This window comes from Scatophagus argus, chromosome 21 (assembly GCF_020382885.2).
Source record: "Scatophagus argus isolate fScaArg1 chromosome 21, fScaArg1.pri, whole genome shotgun sequence".
Taxonomy (NCBI): domain Eukaryota; kingdom Metazoa; phylum Chordata; class Actinopteri; family Scatophagidae; genus Scatophagus; species Scatophagus argus.
This window is the reverse complement of record NC_058513.1, coordinates 11,513,098-11,536,441: the sequence shown is the minus strand read 5'-3', so window position 1 is coordinate 11,536,441 and position 23,344 is coordinate 11,513,098. Positions and strand designations below refer to the sequence as shown.

The window sequence follows — 23,344 nt, the reverse complement described above, 5'->3', positions numbered from 1 at the left end:
CATGGTTATCTTAAGCCAGTTATGAATGTCATGGATTTTTTTTTTTTTTTTGTAAACATCCAGACTTAATTGCAAGTCATGGCTTGCAGGCTAATAGGTAAATATTATTGCTAGTGCTGGCATTTCAGAGTGTTTGGGAGCTTGCATGAACTTATTCTCAACTATGCTTCATGTCCCAACTGAACACTCACACACAGATTTTCCCATGTGATCATTTTAGCAAAGCCACTCCCTGCTCTCCAAAACTTGGCTTGATATGAGGAGGGCCCCCGCTATTTGTGTTGCCAAGGTGACTGTGCAGTCTGCTGTGAACACTCACACACAGCACCGATTGTGTTTGACCTTAGCGAGTTCTTTGCAGGAAAAACTTTTGACTTTGCACGTCCGTAAGTGTAGCACGCTGAGTACAAACCACAAATAATAGTTTCAAGTATCGCTTTAAAACTGGATGCACTATAGTTGTTGCACAAATCTTCAAACAAGAGTAATTATCTAAAGATACATTTCTTGAGGTTACTTGGATGCTTTTGCAGTTTGTGTAATAGAGTTAAAAATATGCTATATTAGGTGTATCTAACTTGAGGGGATGATGATGATGATGAATCTAGACTTGATAACTCTGATAGCAGTCAGCCTGTCAAAGGAGGAGCCTGATTGGTCAGATGTCAGTGGACTGTGAAACATGAAGCAGATCCATAACAGGACTGGACTGCACTTCACTGTTCTTGACCCATCCTATTCAGCTTAACCCTTAGTCAATGTTTCAGTAGCAGCAATCAGAGCTGATTTGGCATAAAAACTTTAAAAGCAGCATCAAGAGCTGAAGGAAGCCTGACCAGATAAGGTGTAGCATGTGTACAGCAGCTCACATCCGTCCCAGTTCCAAACAATAAACTGATTCTAAGCAAGTTTGGGGAATGCAGAGTTTCTGCACTAGAAAAGTGACAAAATAAAGCATACTCAAACCGGACAGTACTCTTACTAAATGCAGCTTATTTATGAGCAGCTAAACAGATTGTGAGTGTTGGTGACACAGCTCAAATAGTCTTTAAAAACACTTAAAAGTGAGTATTAAATCTTACAAAAATATTTTGTTGTCTCTCTGTGAAGTTTAATTGGCAGTAGCTTTCCAGAGTTGCAACTTTACTCACATTTGACAGACATACTGTTAGACATACATATACTAGTTCTTATCCCAGTATATTATGATATTAATATGAGGTGTGGACTTGGGACACTAAGCAGCTAACATCTAGAGTCCAGCTCCAGGTTTTATTGTCTACCAGAGTGGTCGTCCTCCCTGGTGTGTCTGTGTGTGTGTGTTTGTGTATAATGATGGTTGGTTCTCATCCATTCTCATGGTAATTGGAGGTCTGGAATGGAGTTTTTGCAGCAGGACGCTCAGATCTCCACAAGGCTCAGGAGCTGGACTTCAGATTGACAATGGACTATCGTAGAATGGTTTTCGTTGTTTGAACCACTGTGTGTGTGCGAGAGGGGGTGTGTGTGCTTGTTTCTGAAGTGGTTTGAAGAAAGTTTCAAGCAACAGGTGGGTTGCTTTTTTTTTGTCTTTGTTTTTTTGTCTCGGTATGAAAACATCTGTGAATTTAAGTGAATACGTTTCCTCTATTGTTTGTTTAGTGTTTTTATGGCTGATTTTCAGGTTCTTGAATTGTCATTAGAAAAGCATTGGAGCAAAGGAGGGTAAACTTAGCTCAGTAATCATTAAGATGTCATTCTTTGACCTGGTTTTCATCTATCTCAAAACTTAAACTATTCCCAGATAACCACTGAATCTGTTTTTCTGTAAAATTAAGTTTTAAATGAATGTGTTGAGCATCTGTGCATGCATCAGAGTGGGCCAAGTGGTAAATGTCCAAATACCTCTTACTCTTTTGTAATACCTCAAACTTCTTGCAAAACAAATCAATTGAAAAGGCTGAAAAACACTGGATTTCATATAAAAGAGATAATTCATGTTAACCGTATCATTTGTTTGTGACACTTGATGTCCCATTTGTTAAATCCTTGATGACCTGTGCTGATGTATCAGCTCTGACTGTAGTCAGTGTGTGGCGATAGGAGCAGTGCAGTCAGAGACCAAGGTTGTCATTTTTATAGCGCTATCAAGTACACTCCCTGTTGTGATTACGCCATGATTCCAGCTTAGTGTTGAACATGATTCATAAGGTGCTGTAATGGCAATCAAGAGTTAGTTGCAACTTGAAACTCTTTCCAAATTTCCTGATTCAGGCAGCTGTTAGAAGAAGCAGGGTTATTGAGTTCTTTGCTGAGTAAATCTCCAAAAAAAGATTTCCAAACCTGGAGCATGGCCTGATGTAAAAAGAGGATTTACTCTGCAGTGATATGAACCAGTGAATCTGCTTTTTGGAAAGAGACTCCGCTCTGTCATACGCCATTGATACCACCTGTTGATGCCTGCAGCTTTTGTGCATTTACTACAAGTACAATTTTTAAAACCAGACTGACAGAATTTCATTTAGAAGCCGTGGCCTTCTTTTCAGTAGGGAAACTCAGTTTTTGTTCCCTGAAGATCATAAAAACCAAAATAATTCTGTAGGTCTTATCATTTTCCCATTTTATCAGAAAAGACTCAAAAGAAAAAAAAATCCATATTGCTGGTAGATAGGAAGACATTTAGTGAAGAGATAGAATGAAAGGGGTCCAGTTCCTCTGCTTTCATTAGCCCAAATATCCCATGACCCTGTTTATTTCAAAAGATTACATAGGCACTTTTATTTTCCAAACTGTAACCAGGTCAGCGTTTAAAATGCGACTCATTTAGTAACCCTCATGCTATACTCAACGCCCCCTGGACCCCCTGCAGAGTCATAGTCCCTGTTTTCCCTTGTCTCGATGTTTACTTCCCATAAAGATTTCATCACACGATAACTAGTTGCATCTGTGTCACACCAGTTCCCCAGTATGTGTCTTTAGATATACTTTGCACACCCATGACTTTACTTTATTAAGGTCCCTACACCTGTTTCTCAGTACCTAGCTTTGATCTTTTTTGTGTTTTTTGTATAATTATTTAGTTGTCTCCCCACATACAGCAGGTCAGTGTGGTTGACAGTTGAGTCATTAGTCCCTCTGATTTGTTGGCATCCAGTCACAGGTGTGTGCTTCAGTAGATACTAAGTGATTGCTATGAGGGTGTTTCCTGTAGCTGCTGACTGACTGACACATACAGATCCTGTTCCACATGCTGATATTGTGATACTACAGCAAACGTCATATACTCCTGCATTGTTGTAGTGTGTAGTGTTATTCCTACAAAATAAAGTTGTCTGATACAGAGTATTGGTGCTGTCTATCTGTGTTCAGTCACGCAAGTAAGCGTACGATGCCCGTACCCGCTTTGTAATACTTCACAGAACAAAGCGAAGTGGAATTCTGTAGAAGTGGGTCAAAATCTGCTCATGCCGTTTCACAGGTTGGTTACGATGGAAATGCCTGTGAGTTGAAACATGGGAAGTGGAGCATATGATGTGTGTGTGTGTGTGTGTGTGTGTGTGTGTGTGTGTGTGGAGGATCAAACGTGGGAATAAGCCGATTGATTCCAATTAAATTCCCAGTCTTTTGTCTTCAGTCTCTCTTTTGTATTGTGTTGCTGCGTGACTTTTAAAACCCGTTAGTGAAGTGCGCTCTCATCAGTGGGGAAATGCTCGGGTGTCGGCACTCGGCAGAGTGGCGGCGGCGGACGATGCAGGGGTGATGAGAGCTCAAAGCTCCTTTTGAGTTGAGCTTTAGCCAAGTCACGTGAAGAAAGAGGGAGGTGGGGGTGAGGGCAGGGTGGGAGGAAGACAAAAGGCAGGTGTCCCAAGGTTCAGATTCACCAAGTGATGTTCTGTAAATGTTTGCCTCAGAATGTAAAAAGTTTGGAAATTAAGTTTCGCAAGGCCTTATGTATACGCTCATGATAAGTAGATATTTTTCATGCGCATTGTCACACTCTGTCGCAAAGTTTTCAAAAAGATTTAATTGCCTTTGTGTGATTTGAAACAAAACAGTGATGCTGTAGCTGTGTGTGTGTGTGTAGCACAAAGTATGCAAGCAATTGGGGTTAGACGAGGGTAAGCAGAGTTAACTTCATTAGCCTCTGACAGCATCTGTTCAAGGAGCGACGGTGACGTCACCGTCATCTGTCAACACAACTCAGAACATCTTCCTCTTTGCATTTGTGCTGCTTTTCCTCCCTGAGCTCTCACATTTACACTTAAACGATAAGATCGATAATAATGTGATAATAATGTGTGTTTTTGTTCTGCCTTAAAAAGGCCCAAACCAACACAGTGTTACTCCATCAAGTGATACTTTCTGATTTTATTTTTCCCCTGCTGAAGTTGTAAATCCTACCAACAGCTCACAAATACACACTGTCATATTTAGAAAAGCATAAATAATTTCAAACCCAATGTGCCCATCTTTGTTGTAGCAAAAAGCAACATGTCAGCACATCTAATGGGTGTAGCTTTCGTTTTTGGACAACAATGAAGGTCTACAGCACAAAGGGAATAAGCTATAAGCAAGAAGATTTGTTGTAAGAATGTCACCAGACTAATCCTTTAACCTTATAGAGTCTTAGGGTCATTCATTAATGAACCAGATAGGAGATGTGACAACAGAAGGTATGAGTAGAAAAACTCCAACCGTGCATGTTAAATGTAGTAAATTATGCAGGACATGTATCCTCAATCTCCGGTACAGTTATCTCTCCTCCCTCAGTCCCCCACTAACTGCCTCTTCTTTAATCTCTGCCGGGTCCCTGAGAGCCTACATGTCTGTGGTTGCTGTCACAGGCCATTGTACCACACACAAAGAGTCTGAGTCCGCTCCAGTTTTAGGTCCATTCACAAAAAGCAGTGGTGCATGAACCAGGCTCTCCCTCCAGTGCCAGGCACCCCCGGAGATCATCCCTCTGGGAGTGATAGCAGAGACATTGATCAAAAGCTAGTCAGACAAGACGAGGAGTAAAGGGTGGACCGAGTGGGTGGGCGTCAGGGATTTGTTTGGGTACACTGAATAGAGACATGGGCTTGGAACATTTTTCTTTTTTGCTCTTTACCTTTTTGGACTTAGTCATTTCTAGAACAACCCCTTTCTGTCACTTACTTTTGCCATAGCAAGCTTTGTTTTTATGGCAGTTTCATTGCAATTAATGAGCCAAAATTGATGCATATATTTGTTTTTAAAAACAGCACTAAATGTTAATAGTTCTTGATAAGAGAGATCAAGTGTTGGCACTAAATCTGATTCCTCCTTCCTTGTCTTTCCAGAGATGACACTCTTATCGTCCCAACCCAAAGCCCTGGACTCCACCCCGACCTCGGACTTGCCCCCCACGGCCGGCACAGGCACAGAGGATCCCGAGCTGAGGATGCTGGAGAAGAGGTCAAAGGTCATCGAGGAGCTGCTGCAGACAGAGAAAGACTACATCAAGGACCTGCAGATGTGTGTCGAGGAGATTGTTGAGCCGCTGCAGAAGAAGCAGGTCAAAACTGAACCACGTGAGAGTATCTTTGTGGAGATATGGTGGAGTAGAGTGGACATGGGGTTCCTGTGAAACATTATTTAACAGTAATAGTTTGACTTTTACAGAGACATTAGGAGCAAAGAAAAAAACTTTTATATGCATGTTAGTTTCACAGTTTTGGGTGTTTTAAGATGCATTGTGATCATATCTGGGATGTGATGTTTAGATGGAACATCCTGTAGAGGAATCTGGTTATTCACCTCCCACCTCTATATGTCATCCAGCGTGGTTTCCAACCCCTTTGCTGGATTGACAGTGACTTCTTCTTCTAATTTTCATTAATGAGGGATAAAACTAGCACCGTCGCACTTTGATTTCGACATGTTATGTCACTTGGATAAGTTGTTTACACAGTATAGAGACTGTCGTGGTTCTATCAAGGATTGTAGCGTTTTTGGCTCCATGTTTGTCAGGTAACAACACAGAGGAACTTATATCTCTGTTTTAACGTTTTCTGTCTGCATTTCCTCCAGGTGAAGAATGTGGACTTTGATGGGCTCTTTGGCAACATCAACACTGTGATTGACCTGTCACAGCGTCTGTTTGATAGCCTACAGGACACAGATTCTATTGGTAATAAGCCAGTCTTTAAAAGATGCATGTCGCACAGCGTAATGGTTTAGCCCACAGTCCAATCCATAAACCTTTGCCTTATCAGATTTTATTGATTGAGTAGGACTTCTGAACACATTTTGAAATCCTCCACTGTTAGAGGACATAAACTGAAGGATGATAATATGATGTACTACTTGACTGAAATGCTGTTTATGTCATTAGTTACTTTATTTGTACCTACTTTGTGTTTTTGTTTTTTTGTTTTTTTTGGTGTAATTTTTCATGTCAGCTAAACGCATCCTCCTTTGCCCTTTCCTGTTTCCCATTTTGAACACATGATGACATTATGTTTTGGTATCCTCTGCTCTCAGGAAAGGTATTTCTGGACTTCAAAGCCGAGCTGGAGGAGGTGTACAAAATCTACTGCCAGAATCACGATGATGCCATCTCTCTGCTGGAGAACTACGAGAAAGACGAAAACATCCAGCGTCATGTGATGGAGTGTCTGGAGAGACTGAGGTGAGTCGCAGAGAGGAGGAAAGAACTCTCTGAAATGGTTACATTTTATTTAAACTTTTTTGTTTGTTTGTTTGTTTGATGTTTAAAAGTTCTTCTGCACTCGAGTGGCCATAAATATGCATGTTTGTGTGTGTGTAAAAGCATGAAGTCACGACAGTGAGAGTGGCCACTAATACAAAGCTACAGTTTAAGTAAAACTTTCAGTGGAAAAGGCTGTGTGTGAAGTTTAGTCAGTAAAAAAGTAGTGGGAAATGTATTGTGTCATAAGCACACTTTGAACTGAAATAGATTTTAGAGAAGAAGAATTTGAAAGTGGAGTCTGACTTGTAAGGCTTCCTGTCGTCACAGAATACGTTCTGAAAGGTCGTGTTGTCATGGAGTTCAGGGCAGTAAAGTTTCCTGTAACTGAATTAATTTATGACGTTTCCTGAACAATGAGTCGTGATAGAGAAGCGCAGTAAACCTCTGAACACAAGAAACGCTTTTTCAGTCTGAAACACATACTTGCACATGAAATCTGCCATTTTTCTGTGACGATGTCTTTTAGCTCACTCTTGCTATGTGCATTCTTCCTCACAGTGTGAAAGAATGCGCCCTACCTGGTTTCACCTGTCTGGTTTCACCAGCGATGACTCAAACGCTTGAGTCGACATAGCTGTAAAATATAGTCATCAGTCAGTGTTTAAAGATAAACGCAGGCTTTGTCTGAGTGGAAGAAAGTGTGCACACTGCCCGTCCCTTGTTGACATTAAGTCATTTTTCTTTTGAAATATGTTTTACACGTTTAACATAAAGTCACTATCTTTATCACGAAAACAGTACCTTTTTCTAAAAGTGTGTGTGTGTGTGTGTGTGTGTGTGTGTGTATGCCACAACCTGTTTAGTTTTAAAAAGGTCACGTGCTCCTCCACCTTCTAGAAACTGGCAAGTTTTACTGCCACACTGGGCCTCTGTCCAGCTTTAATGGAGGATTCAGAAATAAAGCCCATAACTACAGCAAGTGCACAGGGTTGGATTGATTTATTGGAAAAGTTGCAGTGAAAGTCTGTGGGTTTAGATCTACACTTGGCAAATATGTCTTTTTGGATTCTGCTGAGTTTAAGACTTGACTTGAGAAAAAAAATTAACATTCATGGAAGCTACTGTCAGGTCATAGCTTTATAAATCCTGTTTTTGTCATCTTTCTATCTCTTTCCGACCTTTCTTTCAACAGGGCCATATACCGCGAGTGGTAAGTCTCCATAAAGAGTGTCGTCATTATTTCCAGCATGAGAATCTTCTTGACCGCATGCCTTCTGCTCACTAACCCTCCTGGAAATTGCCTCTATATATGTGTGTGTGTTTACCCTGTGTGATAGCAAAAACTCCAAGTGTGTGCTTTGTGTGGAAGGCTCTAAAAACATCTGTGCTGCCATTTCAGTTTCATTCCCTGAAGTGAGATGGACTCATATGGATTTGTATTTTGTTGGTGGTGTGTTCATGTGCATGTGAATACTGTATGTTGTTGTTTTGCTGTGAGGAGACACATGTAACACATCCATGACTCCTCAGCTGTGGATATTGTTGATCCTGGGAAACAGACCTAACGCCATCTTCTGGACAATGACAGCAAATGCAATTTAGACTAACAGATTGAATCAGTATTCTTAAAAAAAATTACCATCATCTTACAACATCAGTTATAAGATCTTTTCTCAATATTTATAACAGATTTTTTTTTGTCTTTGTCCTTTTTGACACATCAACATGTTGAAGTACTGATGTACAGTATTTACATGTTTAGAAGTGGAAATGGGTTTAAATTAATGACAAATAAGATCAAATGCTAATTTGTTGTCCTTATTTTGTCACAAAATATGATTGGTTTCCATGCAGAGGACAAATCAAATTTATGCTGTATGTTATGCTGGTTGCATTTACTGAATAAATTTCTCCTCTAGATGGCATTAAATTAAGCAAATCAGTGTATATATGCTTTTTTTGTGCCTTCCTTGTTCTTTTATGTCTGCTGTAACCTGTATTGGTCATCATCAGAATTTATGTGATGATGGTTACATATCATTGGATCATACAGTCCACATGATACAGAGACATGAGAAGAAACATTTCTTGTCAGTATTCATTAAAGATTTGTGACTTCAATATTAGGTGGAATACTCTCAGATGTATTTCTTCCCTCAACCAGACCGTACCTTCTGTCACTTTTCAGGGGGAAAACAAATTACATCAACCTCGGTTCTTTCTTAATCAAGCCGGTGCAAAGGGTGATGCGTTACCCTCTGCTGCTGATGGAGCTGCTGGGCGCCACGCCAGAGAGCCACCACGACCGGCCTCAGCTGACTCAGGCTCTGCAGTCCGTCAAAGAGATCAACGTAAACATCAACGAGTACAAGCGCAGGAAAGACTTAGGTAAGAATCCCCTAAAACCAGACTGATTTTAGCGTGCTTTTGTTGCTTTTATCTGGTTCACTGTCTGAGCTGTTCTCCCTCTGGTGTCCACAGTGGTGAAGTACAGGAAAGGCGACGAGGACACGTTCATTGACAAGATCTCCAAGCTGAGCATGCACTCAATCATCAAAAAATCCAACCGAGTCAGCAGCCACCTCAAGCACCTCACGGGAATTTCACCACAGGTACGTCATCTGCTCCCAGATCAGTCTGTCCCAGTCCCAACTGTCTGAAAGTAGTGGGTGAAAACATGTTTGTTCTGATCTCTTTTTGTCCCCCCCCCCCCCACAGATTAAAGATGAAGCGTTTGATGAGGCTGAGAAAAAGTTCAGGCTGCAGGAGAGACTCATCAAGTCTTTTATCAGGGATATTTCCTTGTACCTGCAACATATAAGGGTAGGAGCATCTTACCTCTAAATCTAATCTAAATACCTCATTTCAAGTTTCCAAAAGCATCATTTTACATCACCAAGACCTCATGAGAAAAGTAAATAATAATAACAAATTTGCAGCAGTAAAATATTGCATTTTACATAATCAGTGCATTTAACATATATTCCACTAAGTGTATCTATAAGTATTTTGTTGTATAATATTAAAATGCATTATAATCTCTTCAGGAATCAGCATCTGTGAAGGTCTTGGCAGCCATCAGTTTCTGTGACGTCTACACCGAGCACAGTGTCCTCGACCCCGAGCGCTTCCAGAGAGCTCACCGCTGCATCAGTGACAAACAGTTCACGCAGTTTGTAAGTCCGCTTCCTCTCTTTAGCCTCACTTGGTCTCTGTTAATGTCTGTTTGGTACCTCTAATCACATCACCCCATCTATGATTCCCTCTTCCCTCATTCGCCGAGCAGAAGGAACGCACAGAGGCCTTAGTCATCAACCCGCTCACCCAGCTCCTAATCATGTTTGCTGGGCCACACAAACTCATCCAAAAGCGCTTTGACAAGCTGCTGGACTACGACAACTGCAAGGAGCGTGCCGACCGCCTCAAGGATCGCCGTGTCCAGGACGAACTGCAGGTGGCACGCAACAACTATGAGGCGCTCAATGCCCAACTTCTGGACGAGCTCCCCAAGTTCCACAGTGCAGCAGAGGAGCTGTTTACTGGCTGTGTGAGGGCTTTTGCTCAAGCTCAGAAGGACTTCATGAAGACGACACTGGGAGAGCTGAAGCCTCTCCTACAGGTTGTGAGTGTTGAATGAAGGAAGGGGGGGGGCGCCCATAAAAAATTTCCCTGTGCAATTATACTCATCACCACTTTCTGTTATTAACACAGAACTTTTATCTTTGCCTCCAGTTTTCTAACAAAGTTGGTACAGAGGGCAACCTGATTGCAAAGTTTCAGGAAGAGTACGGGCGAGTTCTCCAACTTCTGCACGGTTTTAGCTTCTGCCCGGACAACCAGCCTCCAGCCCCCCCTGCGAAAAAGCCCTTCGAGAAGAAGACCCTGGAGAAGCAGACCTCTAAAAAGCAACTGCAGACAGCTGTGAGTTAAACTCTCATCTTATTTGTGCCAAATCATATTTTAATAAGTAATGCGTGACGAATTTTATCTCAACAACATAAACACGAATCTTCTCCTGGTTCCCTTCAGCCCAATTGCATCACACAGACAGATGAGCACCGTGCAGGACTTCTGGTACGTTATGGTCCTGAGAAACTTTTCCAGGCGGAGAGAAACTTCAATGCAGCCCAGGATCTGGACGTCTCAATACAAGAGGGAGACCTTGTGGGGGTAATCAAGCAGCAGGACCCGATGGGTAGTAACAACCGCTGGCTAATTGATAATGGAGGTAGGTAATTTGTACCAATCAGCCGCATAATTTTATGTCCGAACATCTGACTGAAGCCTGGCGCAGCAATAAAATCTTTTCATATCTCCTCTTGCTTTTAATTTGCAGTCGCCAAGGGTTTTGTGTACAGCTCCTTCCTCAAACCCTACAACCCACGCAGAAGTCAGTCGGACGTGTCCATCGAGAGCCAGTCGTCCAATGAGTCAGGCTACGGAGGCTCCTCGCCTGTTTTCTCCCGGCAGAACAGCAACAGTACGCTGACCTTTAACCAGGAAACGGCCGCTGTCAGTTTTTCCACATCGCAGCCCCCAAGTCTTTCATCCCCACACCCTTCGCTGGACTCCGCCTCATCCCGTAGGAGTTACAACAGAGATGTATGCAACCCTGACTCTGTCAGTCAGAGCAACTCCATAAACTCCTCACCACGAAATCCTTCAAACCGCAGGGAATTCTTGGAACAAACACACCGAAATCCCACCAGTCACAGAGACGCAGAGCCTTCTTACCGGCATTCAGGCAGTTACAGAGACACGTATGGTACAAGTCACGCAAGTACGCGCAGCCAGAAGGATACGCCAGACCTCTCTGAGTCTTATTCTTCGCACAAAAACAATCGCTCACAGCGGTATGAACACACAGACAAAACCTACAGTTCCTACCAGTGGAGAAATGGAGACAACGGTGGCCAGAAGAGGTCTGCATACTCCAGAGATGAGTACATTGAGCCAGAACCAGAAGCGGAACAGGAGGATGAATTAGATGGTCATCAGGTGAGATTTTGTTTGACTGCTATGTAGACATTTAGATATTAGACATGCCAAAACAAGAGTTCATTAAGTGTATTAAATATGAAATAATCCTGTTGAAAATTGGGGCATGTATTCCACTACTACTATGGGGCCAAAGTCTTAAATTAATATTGGCTTTAGAGTGGAAAAAACTAAAACAGTGACACTGCTTTTGTTTGTTTTGTTTTTTAGATTTACTACGCTCTGTATTCCTTCGATGCCCGTTGCGCCAATGAACTGAGCATCTCAGCCAATCAGCAGCTGCGAATACTGGAGTTCCAAGACATGAACGGCAACAGTGACTGGTGGCTGGGGGAGGCAGAAGGCCGACGAGGCTATGTGCCTTCCAACTACATCCGCAAATCAGAATATACATGAACATGAAGTTCGTGTGGATGACACCTGAGATTGTACTTTGACCTGAGGAGGGCTCACTCTGCGAGCAGACAGAGCAAAATGACAAACAAGCATCTGCACACGCTGTGACTTATTTTTGATCTGTTGTCTTGGAGTTTCATAGTGAGAAGGACTGACTATTGCTGCTGACTCTGCTCTTAAAAGTCAGCATTATATGCCTATATTTATAGACTTTTTATATAATTTTTACTTTACTGGAAACTGCACCCTCTGGTTTCCAGTGACAAACCTGTGAATTGCACCAGATTTTTGCCATGTTCTCTGGGGCTGAAGACAATGAATTGTATGTGGAAGAGTCTTAAAGGTTAGCACATTGGGAGATTGCAATGGAAATGTGAATATTTTGAGAAAACATCAAGTGGTATGCAGACAGATTAACTTAAAACACTGTTGATGACTTTTTTTTCTGCATGTGGTTTATTATACCACTAGAACAATGCATGAATATTAGATCAGCTTGCGCAGTACTCTTCATCAATCGAGGACTAAGGCACTTATGATGGTTTTCCACTGGTTGCTAGTTTTGAAGTGTCTGTGGAGCCATCAAGAAGAATTTGGAGTGTTGTATGAAATGAATATGGACTGTTGGTTTACAAGCACTCCCCTTGTCAGTAACCTCAATCAGTTTTTTTTCTTTTTAACTGGGTTGACACTGTTTAAACAGGAGATGATCCAGATTATCAGTCAGAGGAGGTAAAGAAGAGGGAGAAAGAGAGAGAGGTAGTGGTTTCATCTGATTTCTCCACATACTCCCCATGTACATTATATATACTGGTGTATATTGAGAATATGCTATTGCTCCCACTGTAAAGCAATCACTGTTTGAATAAAAAAAAAAACAGCTCAGCTGACAAATCATAAATGTGTCTGAAATTTTGTGTCTGAATTTTTTTCTCCTCTGTTATGGGGTGTGAGTTTTCTACCGTGTCATGGTCCGACTTTGCAAATCAGTGTGTACTTTAAACTGTTTATACAACAATTCAGCAATGATGCACATTTTGACAAGTTTTGTTTAAGGTGTTCAAATGTAACGATGTCGGTGAATTATCGGTGAAGCACATTTTTATGCACTGTTTTGTTAACATTATTTTTTTAAAAAGAGTGGAGGTCTGGACAATGAAGAAAACCACATTTAAGTAATTTAAACTGTTAGCAAATTGACCTATTATAATTACACAATTACAATTCCAAGAACATAAGCAGTGCAGTACTGAGTGTTGTATATTGCAGAACATTCAGAATTGGAAATCAAATTTCGTGAGAAAACTTAAGTTGCGCAAAGTGAAACTAATCCCCTTCTGCATGTTGAGAAACCTCAGGTCACTCAGTAATATTGACAAAAAACGAAAAAACACCAAAACTGATGACCGCAGAAAATTTATTAGGGAGAACTTTTCAAAGTCCATTTTTAAAAAATCAATTATGACAAAAATCAACCTCTTGGTATCTTTTTGTGTTCTTCTTCTGTGTATTTTTTGAATTTTTATGAGAGCTGCTTCCTTGCTACTTTTACTTTTGATGACCTCAACATGAATAAAGGTCACAAATATTGAGTCACATGCACCTCCTGTCAAATCAATGCCCAATCAATGGCTCTAATGATTAACAGATGGGTGTGGTGTTTGGGGGTCTCCCATATTTAGGAGCAGAAAAGCAAAACACACACTGATTATTATACATACTGGTCCAATCATGGCCAGGGTCTACATCAGCATAGCTTTACTCTTACTACTGTGTGTACTCACTGCATTCGGACAGGACTTTTATGTAAGTATGCATTTAGAAAATGATGAATTCATTTCTTACTGTTTTGGGAGGAATATGAAATGGAATCAACTTAAATTTTGATTTTCAGATAATCACAGAAACAGACGACACTGGTGGTAAAAGCACTTTGACTTTGTTTCTAGTTAGCTTAATTTTGACTTTGTCAGTCCTTCATGCTTAAACGTCTCTCTTTGCCTCAGATTATGAGTATTATTACGATTTTCCCACTGAAATCCCTGCAGAAGATTTTGACTTGCCTCTTGATGACTGGTTGTATGAACTCCTGGATATCACAGGTAAATTAGAGTGTGATAGCCCGTATAGAGTTTTTTCTACACATCTCCCCTGTGTTAACATGTATTGATCAAGACATCTATACAATTTATTGCATTCTGCTCCCCACTGATTTTTCTGTGCCGCAAGACTGCATGTGATATCTTTACATTTGCAAGCGTTTGAAGTGCATCTGTCTTCGTTCAGATCAGTGTGATCCAAACCCATGTTTGAATGGAGGACTGTGCGACACCACTGCTGATGGAGGCTTCATCTGCACATGCCCTGAGCCTTATTCAGGAAAGAAGTGTCAGACAGGTATGGCTGTCCTCCTGTTTTCACTAGCAGGTGAAAAGAGAAAATTTCTTTCAAACATTTGAGACGGTAATCTCATCAAGAGATTCTATTATAATACTTAGGGGTTCTCAGTGTTCTTTTTAATTTAAGGCTAACCTAATGAATTTTCTAAGTAAAATCAATATGATGTCTGAGGTTTCGTAACATCACAGACAGACTTAAGCTACTTTTCTTCTATCTGCAGTTTCCTTTGGCTTTTAGTTTAAAAGCCACTATGTGTATGATCAGAAAAATTATGACTTTGGTGCCCCCTGGTGCTTGTAACAAAAAGTAATGAATAAGCAATAAAAGTTACACACATAATTCTGACAAACAAAATTGGATTTGAATGTACTTACTTCATGAACATGAACTTAAAAATGAATGAAGTGAATGTATTAAGGGTTTTTTTTCTTTCAGTGAAGAATGTTTGTAAGACTGCGAAATGTGGCCATGGCAGCTGCGTTGTCACATCAGCTGCTCCCTTCTATGAGTGCAAGTGCAAGCCTCCATACAAACCCCCCAACTGCAAGAAAGGTCTGTTTTTATTACTTTTCTCTGGTCAAGTCTTACTTGGTTTTCTCTCACAGAGGATCTTTTGCAGACAGTTATTTTCATGCCTGTGTTCACAGCCTCCCCCTGCAGGCCCAATCCCTGTCAGAATGGAGGCTCTTGCTTGAAGGGTCCCAAACGCTCTTCCTTCCTCTGTTCTTGCCCTGATGGGTACAGCGGAAAGTTCTGTGAAGTTGGTAAATGCAATTCTCTCACTGGAAATGGAAAATGGAAATTGGCACTGTCGTGCTCCAATAGAACACGTTTTACCTGGCTAATTTTTATTTATTTTTTTATTTTTTAAGGACCAAATGATTGTTACCAAGAGGACGGAGAGTCTTACCGTGGCATGGTGAGTGTGACAGTTGAAGGGGAACAGTGTCTGGATTGGAATTCCTATTTCATCCTGCAGAAAGGGGGGAATCCCTTCAAAGAGTATGCAGGCTATGATGGACTTGGGCCACATAATTACTGCAGGTGAGGAAGGGTCGTCTTGTGTAAATATTGCTTATGTTTGACATGTTGACATAACCGCGTTTGTGTTCATATGTGGATCCAGTATAGCTATATGTACTCAAACAAAATTTGTTTGCTACAAAATGTGTTTTTGTAAAACTGCAGTGTAACAAAGTTGTTGGTAATGTTGATAAATCTTTATAAATCTTTATGGAAAAAATAATTGGCTGATAAAATGCATAAATAAAAATAATATTTGGGTTATATATGTGACATATATATACAAACCAACACGTTTTAAAATCTCTGTGTTTTCAAGGAACCCTGATGGAGACGATCAGCCCTGGTGCTTCATTAACAAGAATGATAAATTGAAGTGGAACTATTGCAAAGTCAGGAAATGCTCTGGAGGTAAAACACACACACACTTGTCCATTAACAGAGAAAAACATGGACTCCACAACTTTCATTTGCTTTCATTTTGATTTTCCATCACTCTCAGCTACACACACCCCACCAACCATCCATGAAACAGATCCAACTCCATCCAAGGCAGACATCACTGAGGCACAATTCTCCCAGTGCGGGAGGCTGCAGCCCAGCCGCTCAGCCAGGATCTTCGGAGGGAAGAAGTCTCTTCCTGGGGCTCACCCTTGGCAGGTGTCCTTGCAGACCAGAGCCAAAGGTTCCTCCGGGCCCTTCAGCCACATCTGTGGAGGCATCCTTCTCGAGTCCTGCTGGGTGCTCACTGCTGCACACTGCATGTGAGTAGTTTATTCTCAGCTCTGATTTGATGTGGATTCAGACATGGACGCAGTCACCTGACTTGTTTCACTCTGTTGTGCGGGTGCTTCCTTGTTGTCTAGAAAAAGCGGGGTGGAAATGCAGGTGGTCCTGGGAGGAGTGGACATAGAGAAGGTTGAAGTATACGATCAGGTCATTCCAGTGGAGAAGGCCATTGTGCATGAGGATTACAAGGAGAGCCCCTTTGCTCTTCATAATGATATTGGTGAGGTGCAAAAACAGCAGTTATTCACTTTACTTTTTAGTTAAATGTAGTTCGAGTGGAAATGAGAAGTTGGAATCTGTACACAGTTACTACACCATATAATGTTATACTGTCACCAATGTACCTTTCTTTGCTTTGTGTCTCACCGGTGCAGCCATGCTTCAGCTGAAAGTCATGGACAAACCGTTCTGCGCCAAAGAAACCCGCTTTGTGAAGACAGCCTGCCTGCCAAACCAGCCTTTCGACAGCGGCACCGAGTGTGTGATCTCAGGGTGGGGCGTCACTGAAACACGTAAGCATCATTTGTGTCTGTGCTGGTGTATTGGTAATCAGTCAATATGAATGTAAGTATATCTGAGATGAAATGAAGCAACTGAATTCTGCAGAATAAATAGTTTCTATCAATTAAATCAATAAAACGGAAAATGTTTTGAACTTCGGCAGCTCATGGATATTCATCCAGTTCACCTATAGCGCGCATTTACATTGGAAATCAGGGTAAAGTATTGCTACTTGGTAATTTTAAAGTGTGTCATTTCCAGTGCTGTATTATTAGATCAGGCCTTGCTTTGTGCACTGGGACACAGTCATGCTGGAATAGAAACGGTCCTTCCCCAAACTGTTGCCTTTAAGACTTAAGAAAAAATGTGTTACCGAATGAATACGAGCATCACAGTTTGAATAACTGTCTTCCTTTCTCAGAGAAGTACGGCACAAACCAGCTGCTGGACGCTCGTGTCCTCCTGATCCCCCAGGAGAAATGTAAAGCTCCCCACGTTTACGGAGACTCGCTGGATGACAGCATGTTCTGTGCAGGCAGCATGAAAGGAGGCGTTGACTCCTGCCAGGTCTGTGTGGCACGTGTTTTTTTAAAATGAAAATAAAAAGAGAAAGTTGTTATTAAAAAACAAAAATTAACACTCCTGTCCGTCCCTGCAGGGCGACTCCGGCGGCCCTCTGGTGTGTGAGCGTAATGGGACCCACTATGTTGTCGGAGTGGTGAGCTGGGGCGATGGCTGCGGCAAGAAGTACAAGCCTGGTGTCTACACCAACGTTAGCAGGTTCATTGACTGGATCGCTTATCATTTACTCTCATGAGGTTGGATGTGGCCAGAACCTTCTGTTTAAGTGACTGCCAGACAAGCAGCTAGTGACTCTGCAGTGTCCTGTTGTTTCATTCACACAGTGGATTTCTGAATCCAACGCATTTGTCAATAAACTGCAATGATTGGTTTTGATAAGTTTATTTGTGCATTCTTTTCTTTCGTCGTCACATCTGCCAATACAAACTTGCACACAGTCCTCGAGCGTAGTAATGCAGAGGAAATCGGAGAAAAGCAGACAAAACAAACATCAATAGTCATGTTTAAAAGAAAAAAAAATGGGGATGGGGATTAGTGGGGATTATTGTTGAGGTTGTTTAAGTCACTCCTCTGCATGTGGTTTTCAAAATGGCAACACTAAGGGACATTCCCAACAGACAAAATCCCTTCTTACAACTTTTCTTAGAATAAATATATTATTTTTAACCCCAAGAGCTTGAGGGGTGTAGAATAATATCTATCTGTAAAAGAATAAACTCAGTCCTTGCATCCCAGCCAACACTTGCCATATTAATGTTAAACGTTCAAATGTTCTAGTTTGAGTATTGAAGAATTTTTACATGCAGAATTCACTATTTGGGAAATTTAAGTGTCAGCCCATATTCCCTCTTCTATAAGCCCACAGACAGGCTCCATGCTGCTCCTGGGCTGTCAATATTTCTAGTAATCCTCTATATCAGTTAGATTAAATCTTTTCAGTCCTTTTCAGTCCTTCTTTCATTCCTTTCTTGTATGCAAGAACCACTGCATACACTGCCACCATATGTGTTTACAGTATGTTTACTTAAATGTCTTTGGGGACCACCTTGTGATAAATTAACTTGGGTTTATCTTTGGTGTTCTACACATAACAGAGAGGCATAACAAGCTAATCGCACAGAATCAGTGGTGACTGTGCAGTGTGTATCCAGGCTTATGTCTTGAGCTTTACGTTGGAAAAAGATGACAAAAAAGTAGGAATTTCAATGTGTTTGAATATTTAGTGAAACATATTTGCAATTATGTCAATTGTGGTGGACAGTGATAATGCAATCCTGGCTTAGTTTTTCTTGGTTTGATAAAAAAAAATTGCAGCCACTGCCTATTGAACTGAATGGCTGCAGATAAAAGTTTGCTGACAAAGAGTTTAAAGCAGATATGAGAAGGTTAAATCAATGAAACCATAGTTGAAACCAAGAAAGCAATGCCCCAGAACACACAAACTCCCACGGAATCAATGTGGATAGCTAAAGATTGACAAGAATGAGGAGCGAGTGGGATATCAAGGAGGTTTGGTGGGTTAAAGTCAGTCACTCGGTCCTCAGTCTTCTACTTCGTGCTGACACTTTGTCGCAGCACCATGTTGGCAGTAGGGTTCTTGTTCTTCCTGAGTGTCCTGGGTATTCATGGACACGACCGAGCTGTAAGACTCTTAACATCTTTATGGATAAATCAGCCCGGATGATTTTTCGAGGGGACAAAATGACTTCTTGTTTTCAAAAGAAAGCTTATTCATTTGTTCTCTCCTGTGATTTTGTCATTTCAGCTGGACTTCATGTGTAAGAATCTCTTCTACAGTTTGATCTGCATGGTGTCACAGTCTTGCCTCAACTGGTTCCTCAAATCTTGCGACCTTCAAATCAAAGCTATCACCTTTGATTTTATTGTACTTCATATACAGTATATATATGTGTGTGTGTGTGTTTTTTAATGCACTTCACATGCTAGTTTAGTAGTCCTGTTTTCAATCCTGTTAACTGCATGAATATTTTGTTGCTTTCTCTTATTCTAATATCTGTACTATTTTCAGCTCCTTCATCCGTTCATCCTGTGCTTTATCCTAATATAGCATACAGCATGTTTGTATAAACTAATATTACCACAATGGATATCACCTAATCTCTGAGTTAGTAGTACCACTTTACTGGAAAGTGATCCAGTCACATTTGTGCATCGAATTTATGCTGTTGTTTTCTATGATATATCCTTTGCCAATGGATATCTCATTCAGTAATTTAATCAACATGATAGATGATTCATTTTGAGGAATGTCTGTGCACATTTGCTTTCTGTTGAACATCTCCTGTGTTTAAACAACTCTTTGCTCTTGGCAGACATAGATTATGGAGATTATGAAAGCACCAACAGCCGTAGCCCTTATTTTGATTTAACCGACTGGTTGTTTGACCTCCTGGACGAGACCAGTAAGTAGCCCAGGTTGTGTTACTGTACATTGTGCCTTCGCCTTTCCTCTCAACATGTAGACTCATACTTTATCTTTTCATTCCCAGATGTTTGTGATCCAAACCCTTGCTTCAATGGAGGCTCGTGCCAAACCAAATCCGCTACCGAATTCACATGCTTATGCAATGAACCTTATATAGGCAAGAGATGTCAGAAAGGTAGGGATTCCCAATTCAGCTTCAACTTTGAGTTCATTTTTGCAATGCAATAGAATTGTTTCTTTTTGATTCTCGGTTACTATTCTGGCTATTTTGGGTGTATCAGTCTATTTTAGTTTATTATAAATGGTCATTAAAGCTTATTACAATAGCTTAATGTTTATGCACAAGTTCACATGTGCCTAACTTCTACTTTTTGTAACTTTATTGAATATTCAGTGAGAAATGTTTGCGAGAATGTCGCGTGTGGCCGTGGTGACTGCGTCGTCAACCTAAACAAACACCCATATTATGAGTGCAAGTGCAGACCTCCCTACCAAGGCCCCGACTGCAAGTCATGTGAGTAGATCATTTTTTGACAAATTGAGCAGGAAATTTCATTTAGCGCCACGCTTTGGTTAAGCAGGAAAGTTTTCACAACCGATCATATCTGCACAGTAATTTTACCCTAAAATGTGCCCATCAGACCCGACTGAATCCCACCTCCCTGATTCATTAAAGTTCCTGTGCACACACAAACTGCAAAGAGATTTTAATAATGGGATGATATGATGGTATTTCCATAACCTGCAGAAAAATGTATAACATATAATCTTCTGCTACACTCCTGCTACTTCACACTATTAAATTGTTTATGTTTCGTCTGCATCAGTGCCATCGTCACCCTGTGAACCCAGTCCTTGTCAGAATGGAGGCTCCTGCATAAAAGGAAACCGCCGCTTCCGTTGTGTTTGTCCTGACGGATATACTGGGAAGTTCTGTGAAGCTGGTAAAAACTTTTTTTTTAAAAAAAAGGGTCGGCCATCACTCTAACAGAGTGAATGTCATACCTGATGAATGAATTGGTGTTGCATGTTTATTATTAACAACAAGTTTTAAGGCTTTTTCTGTTTGTCTGACTGTTGGATGTTAAAATATGCTGCAGTGTATTGTTTTTCCTTCTTACAAAATCTCCTTGCATAGCTCCCAACGACTGCTATGTGGGAAATGGAGAGACATACAGGGGTGTTGTCAGTATGACAGAGGATGGCCAGGAGTGTCTGGACTGGCACTCCTATTTCATTTTGGCAAATGGGGAGGATCCTTTCACCACATACTCAGACTTTACAGGACTGGAAAAAAACAACCACTGCAGGTATAATTCAAATATATTTTCATTATCTATGTTTAAATGCTAAACAATCATGTGTAACATAATATTACATCTTGAAAACATCTTGGAAATTGTTTTGTCAATGAAGGTTTGCAGAAAAAAATCCCAGACAATCCCAGTGATAATTGCGAAGTTTTTATTTTTTCAGCCAAGGCTATTGTTTTTCTTTTTCCTTCCATTATCTAGTAGTTATCTGGTAGTTTTATTATTTATTCCAGGAACCCAGATGGGGATGACAAGCCTTGGTGTTTTGTAAAAAATGATGGCAAACTGCGATGGGACTACTGCAATGTCAAGAAGTGCTCTGAAGGTGATCACACACACACACACACAGTTTACATGTACTGTATGCCAGCGCGGTGCTGATGCTTTTCTGATGCTCCTCAGGCCCCACCACTCGACCACCAGTCGTCACTCCGGTACCAGGCTCTGCCCAGTTCTCCCAGTGCGGCTTACCCCAGCCCACCCGCTCTGGCAGGATTTTTGGGGGTAGCAAGTCTGTCCCCGGCGCCCACCCCTGGCAGGTGTCTCTGCAGGCCAGACCTAGAAGCTCATTTTTTCAATTTCAGCACAAATGTGGTGGGATTCTCATCGCATCCTGCTGGGTCCTCACTGCTGCCCACTGCATGTAGGTGTCACGTTTCATTTGTGTGACAGTTTATTTATTTTTCAGTAATAAGCTGACATTTTTGTTTTTCATTTCCTCAGTGGAGCCAATGAGGAATTGCAAGTGGTGTTGGGGGGTGTGAACATAGACAAACAGGAGGAGATGGACCAGACCATCCCAGTGATACAAACGATAGTTCATGAGAACTACAGGAGCACTCCCTACGCTCTTTACAACGACATTGGTTTGTAACATTTGTTAAATATGGTGTAATTTTTAACCTAAATGGGCTGCAGACTGTAAATACAAATGTCTGATTATTTGTGAGAGCTAATCTGAAGCATCTGTCAGGCCTGTCACATATTATCTGACTTAAAACAACACACATTGCACAGTGTGTGTAAGCTCAAATGACTTAAATTCAAGCCTTCCACCTTCATTCATTCAGTAGTTTTGCAGTATTTATTTTGTTTATTTCTCTATATTTCCATTATATTTTCTGATATTTTTTGTTCTCTGAGACATTTTTGTGAAAGAATGAGTTGATTATTTTATAAATTGAGCGACTGTCTCTTTCTTGTATGCGCTCATTTCCTGTGTAGCTCTGCTTAAGCTCAAAGTTACGGACAGCCCATACTGTGCCAAGGAAACCCGCTTTGTGAAGACAGTGTGTCTACCAGATCAGACCTTCCCAGCTGGAAAACAGTGTGTGATCTCTGGATGGGGAGCCACTGAAACCCGTAATTACAGTTTTTATCAATATTCCTTGCATATTATATAAACAGATTGTATTTCCATGAAGGTTGTCTTCCAGTCTCTAGGTTGGGTTGAGCTCTAAAAACACCAAATCCTACATTTCCCACAATACAAGCTTTCATTAAATGCTTCCAGTCTGGCTTTCAGCACCTGCTTTTATAGACTGATGAACGCTTTTCATGAGGAGTGGGCCTGCAAGCTTCTTTGTGGTGTTTTCACAAACATTTTTTTTGAAATGGGCTACAGCACTTTCTTGAAAAATGTGTAGAAAGAGTTTGCATTAATGCTCCCCTAAATTCATTCATACATTCACCGATGTTAATGATGATTCCTGATATGTCAAAATATCTCCAATGTAAAGTTTCTTCCTCTCACTTTGTTCCTCGCTCCCATCTGATGTCTACTTTTCAGAGAGGTACAGCAACCAGCTGCTGAATGCTCAAGTTTTACTGATCTCCGACGAGCGATGCAAGGCTCCTCACGTCTATGGAAGTGTGCTGGACAGCAGCATGTTCTGTGCAGGGACTTTGCAGGGTGGTGTCGACTCCTGTCAGGTGCGTTTGTTTGCGAATGTGATGAATCCACATGCAAGGCCACCATCATTTTGTATTAGAGGAAGGGGTAGATGAGCCAAATTACCAATTATTACCAATTTTTGGGCATCAGTCTGAATTTGCTTTTTCTAACCCTACAGGGCGACTCGGGTGGACCCTTGGTGTGTGAGCAAAATGGAAAGCACTATATCACCGGTGTGGTGAGCTGGGGCAGCGGCTGTGGTCAGAGGAACAAGCCTGGCGTCTACGCCAACGTCCGGCCATTTACCAGCTGGATTAAAAGCAAGATCAACTGAAGTGAATTTAGTCCAA

At 41.2% G+C, this 23,344-nt stretch overlaps 3 protein-coding genes across 6 annotated transcripts in view; all 3 read left to right on the top strand.

Moving 5' to 3' along the window:
* LOC124052323 (dynamin binding protein) overlaps positions 1 to 12,947 on the top strand; it is a 43,837-nt gene extending 30,890 nt beyond the window's left edge. For 3 of the 4 annotated variants that reach the window (XM_046376431.1, XM_046376433.1, XM_046376434.1), the window contains 13 exons: positions 5,301 to 5,515; positions 6,031 to 6,130; positions 6,484 to 6,631; positions 7,845 to 7,862; positions 8,841 to 9,040; positions 9,134 to 9,264; positions 9,371 to 9,475; positions 9,700 to 9,828; positions 9,939 to 10,274; positions 10,385 to 10,573; positions 10,682 to 10,880; positions 10,989 to 11,650; positions 11,861 to 12,947. In XM_046376431.1, coding sequence (XP_046232387.1) covers positions 5,301 to 5,515; positions 6,031 to 6,130; positions 6,484 to 6,631; positions 7,845 to 7,862; positions 8,841 to 9,040; positions 9,134 to 9,264; positions 9,371 to 9,475; positions 9,700 to 9,828; positions 9,939 to 10,274; positions 10,385 to 10,573; positions 10,682 to 10,880; positions 10,989 to 11,650; positions 11,861 to 12,046 — 2,618 coding nt within the window. In that variant the 3' untranslated portion in view covers positions 12,047 to 12,947. The remainder of the gene's footprint in view (positions 1 to 5,300; positions 5,516 to 6,030; positions 6,131 to 6,483; positions 6,632 to 7,844; positions 7,863 to 8,840; positions 9,041 to 9,133; positions 9,265 to 9,370; positions 9,476 to 9,699; positions 9,829 to 9,938; positions 10,275 to 10,384; positions 10,574 to 10,681; positions 10,881 to 10,988; positions 11,651 to 11,860) is intronic. The other variant, XM_046376432.1, reaches the window with a different exon arrangement.
* A 279-nt stretch (positions 12,948 to 13,226) lies between these two features.
* Positions 13,227 to 17,694, top strand: LOC124052324 (hyaluronan-binding protein 2-like). The gene is made up of 13 exons (XM_046376435.1): positions 13,227 to 13,852; positions 13,941 to 13,968; positions 14,053 to 14,148; positions 14,333 to 14,443; positions 14,882 to 14,998; positions 15,094 to 15,210; positions 15,319 to 15,490; positions 15,789 to 15,880; positions 15,972 to 16,233; positions 16,336 to 16,478; positions 16,633 to 16,770; positions 17,181 to 17,326; positions 17,418 to 17,694. The coding sequence occupies exons 1-13, from the start codon at positions 13,778 to 13,780 to the stop codon at positions 17,574 to 17,576; spliced, it is 1,656 nt and encodes a 551-aa protein (XP_046232391.1). The 5' UTR covers positions 13,227 to 13,777; the 3' UTR covers positions 17,577 to 17,694.
* Positions 17,695 to 18,920: 1,226 nt separating this feature from the next.
* Positions 18,921 to 23,339, top strand: LOC124053112 (hyaluronan-binding protein 2-like). Its single transcript, XM_046378076.1, has 12 exons — positions 18,921 to 18,983; positions 19,107 to 19,119; positions 19,675 to 19,764; positions 20,182 to 20,301; positions 20,615 to 20,731; positions 20,926 to 21,097; positions 21,334 to 21,425; positions 21,503 to 21,743; positions 21,824 to 21,966; positions 22,325 to 22,462; positions 22,890 to 23,032; positions 23,173 to 23,339. The coding sequence occupies exons 1-12, from the start codon at positions 18,921 to 18,923 to the stop codon at positions 23,326 to 23,328; spliced, it is 1,488 nt and encodes a 495-aa protein (XP_046234032.1). The 3' UTR covers positions 23,329 to 23,339.
* The last annotated feature ends 5 nt before the right edge of the window (positions 23,340 to 23,344 follow it).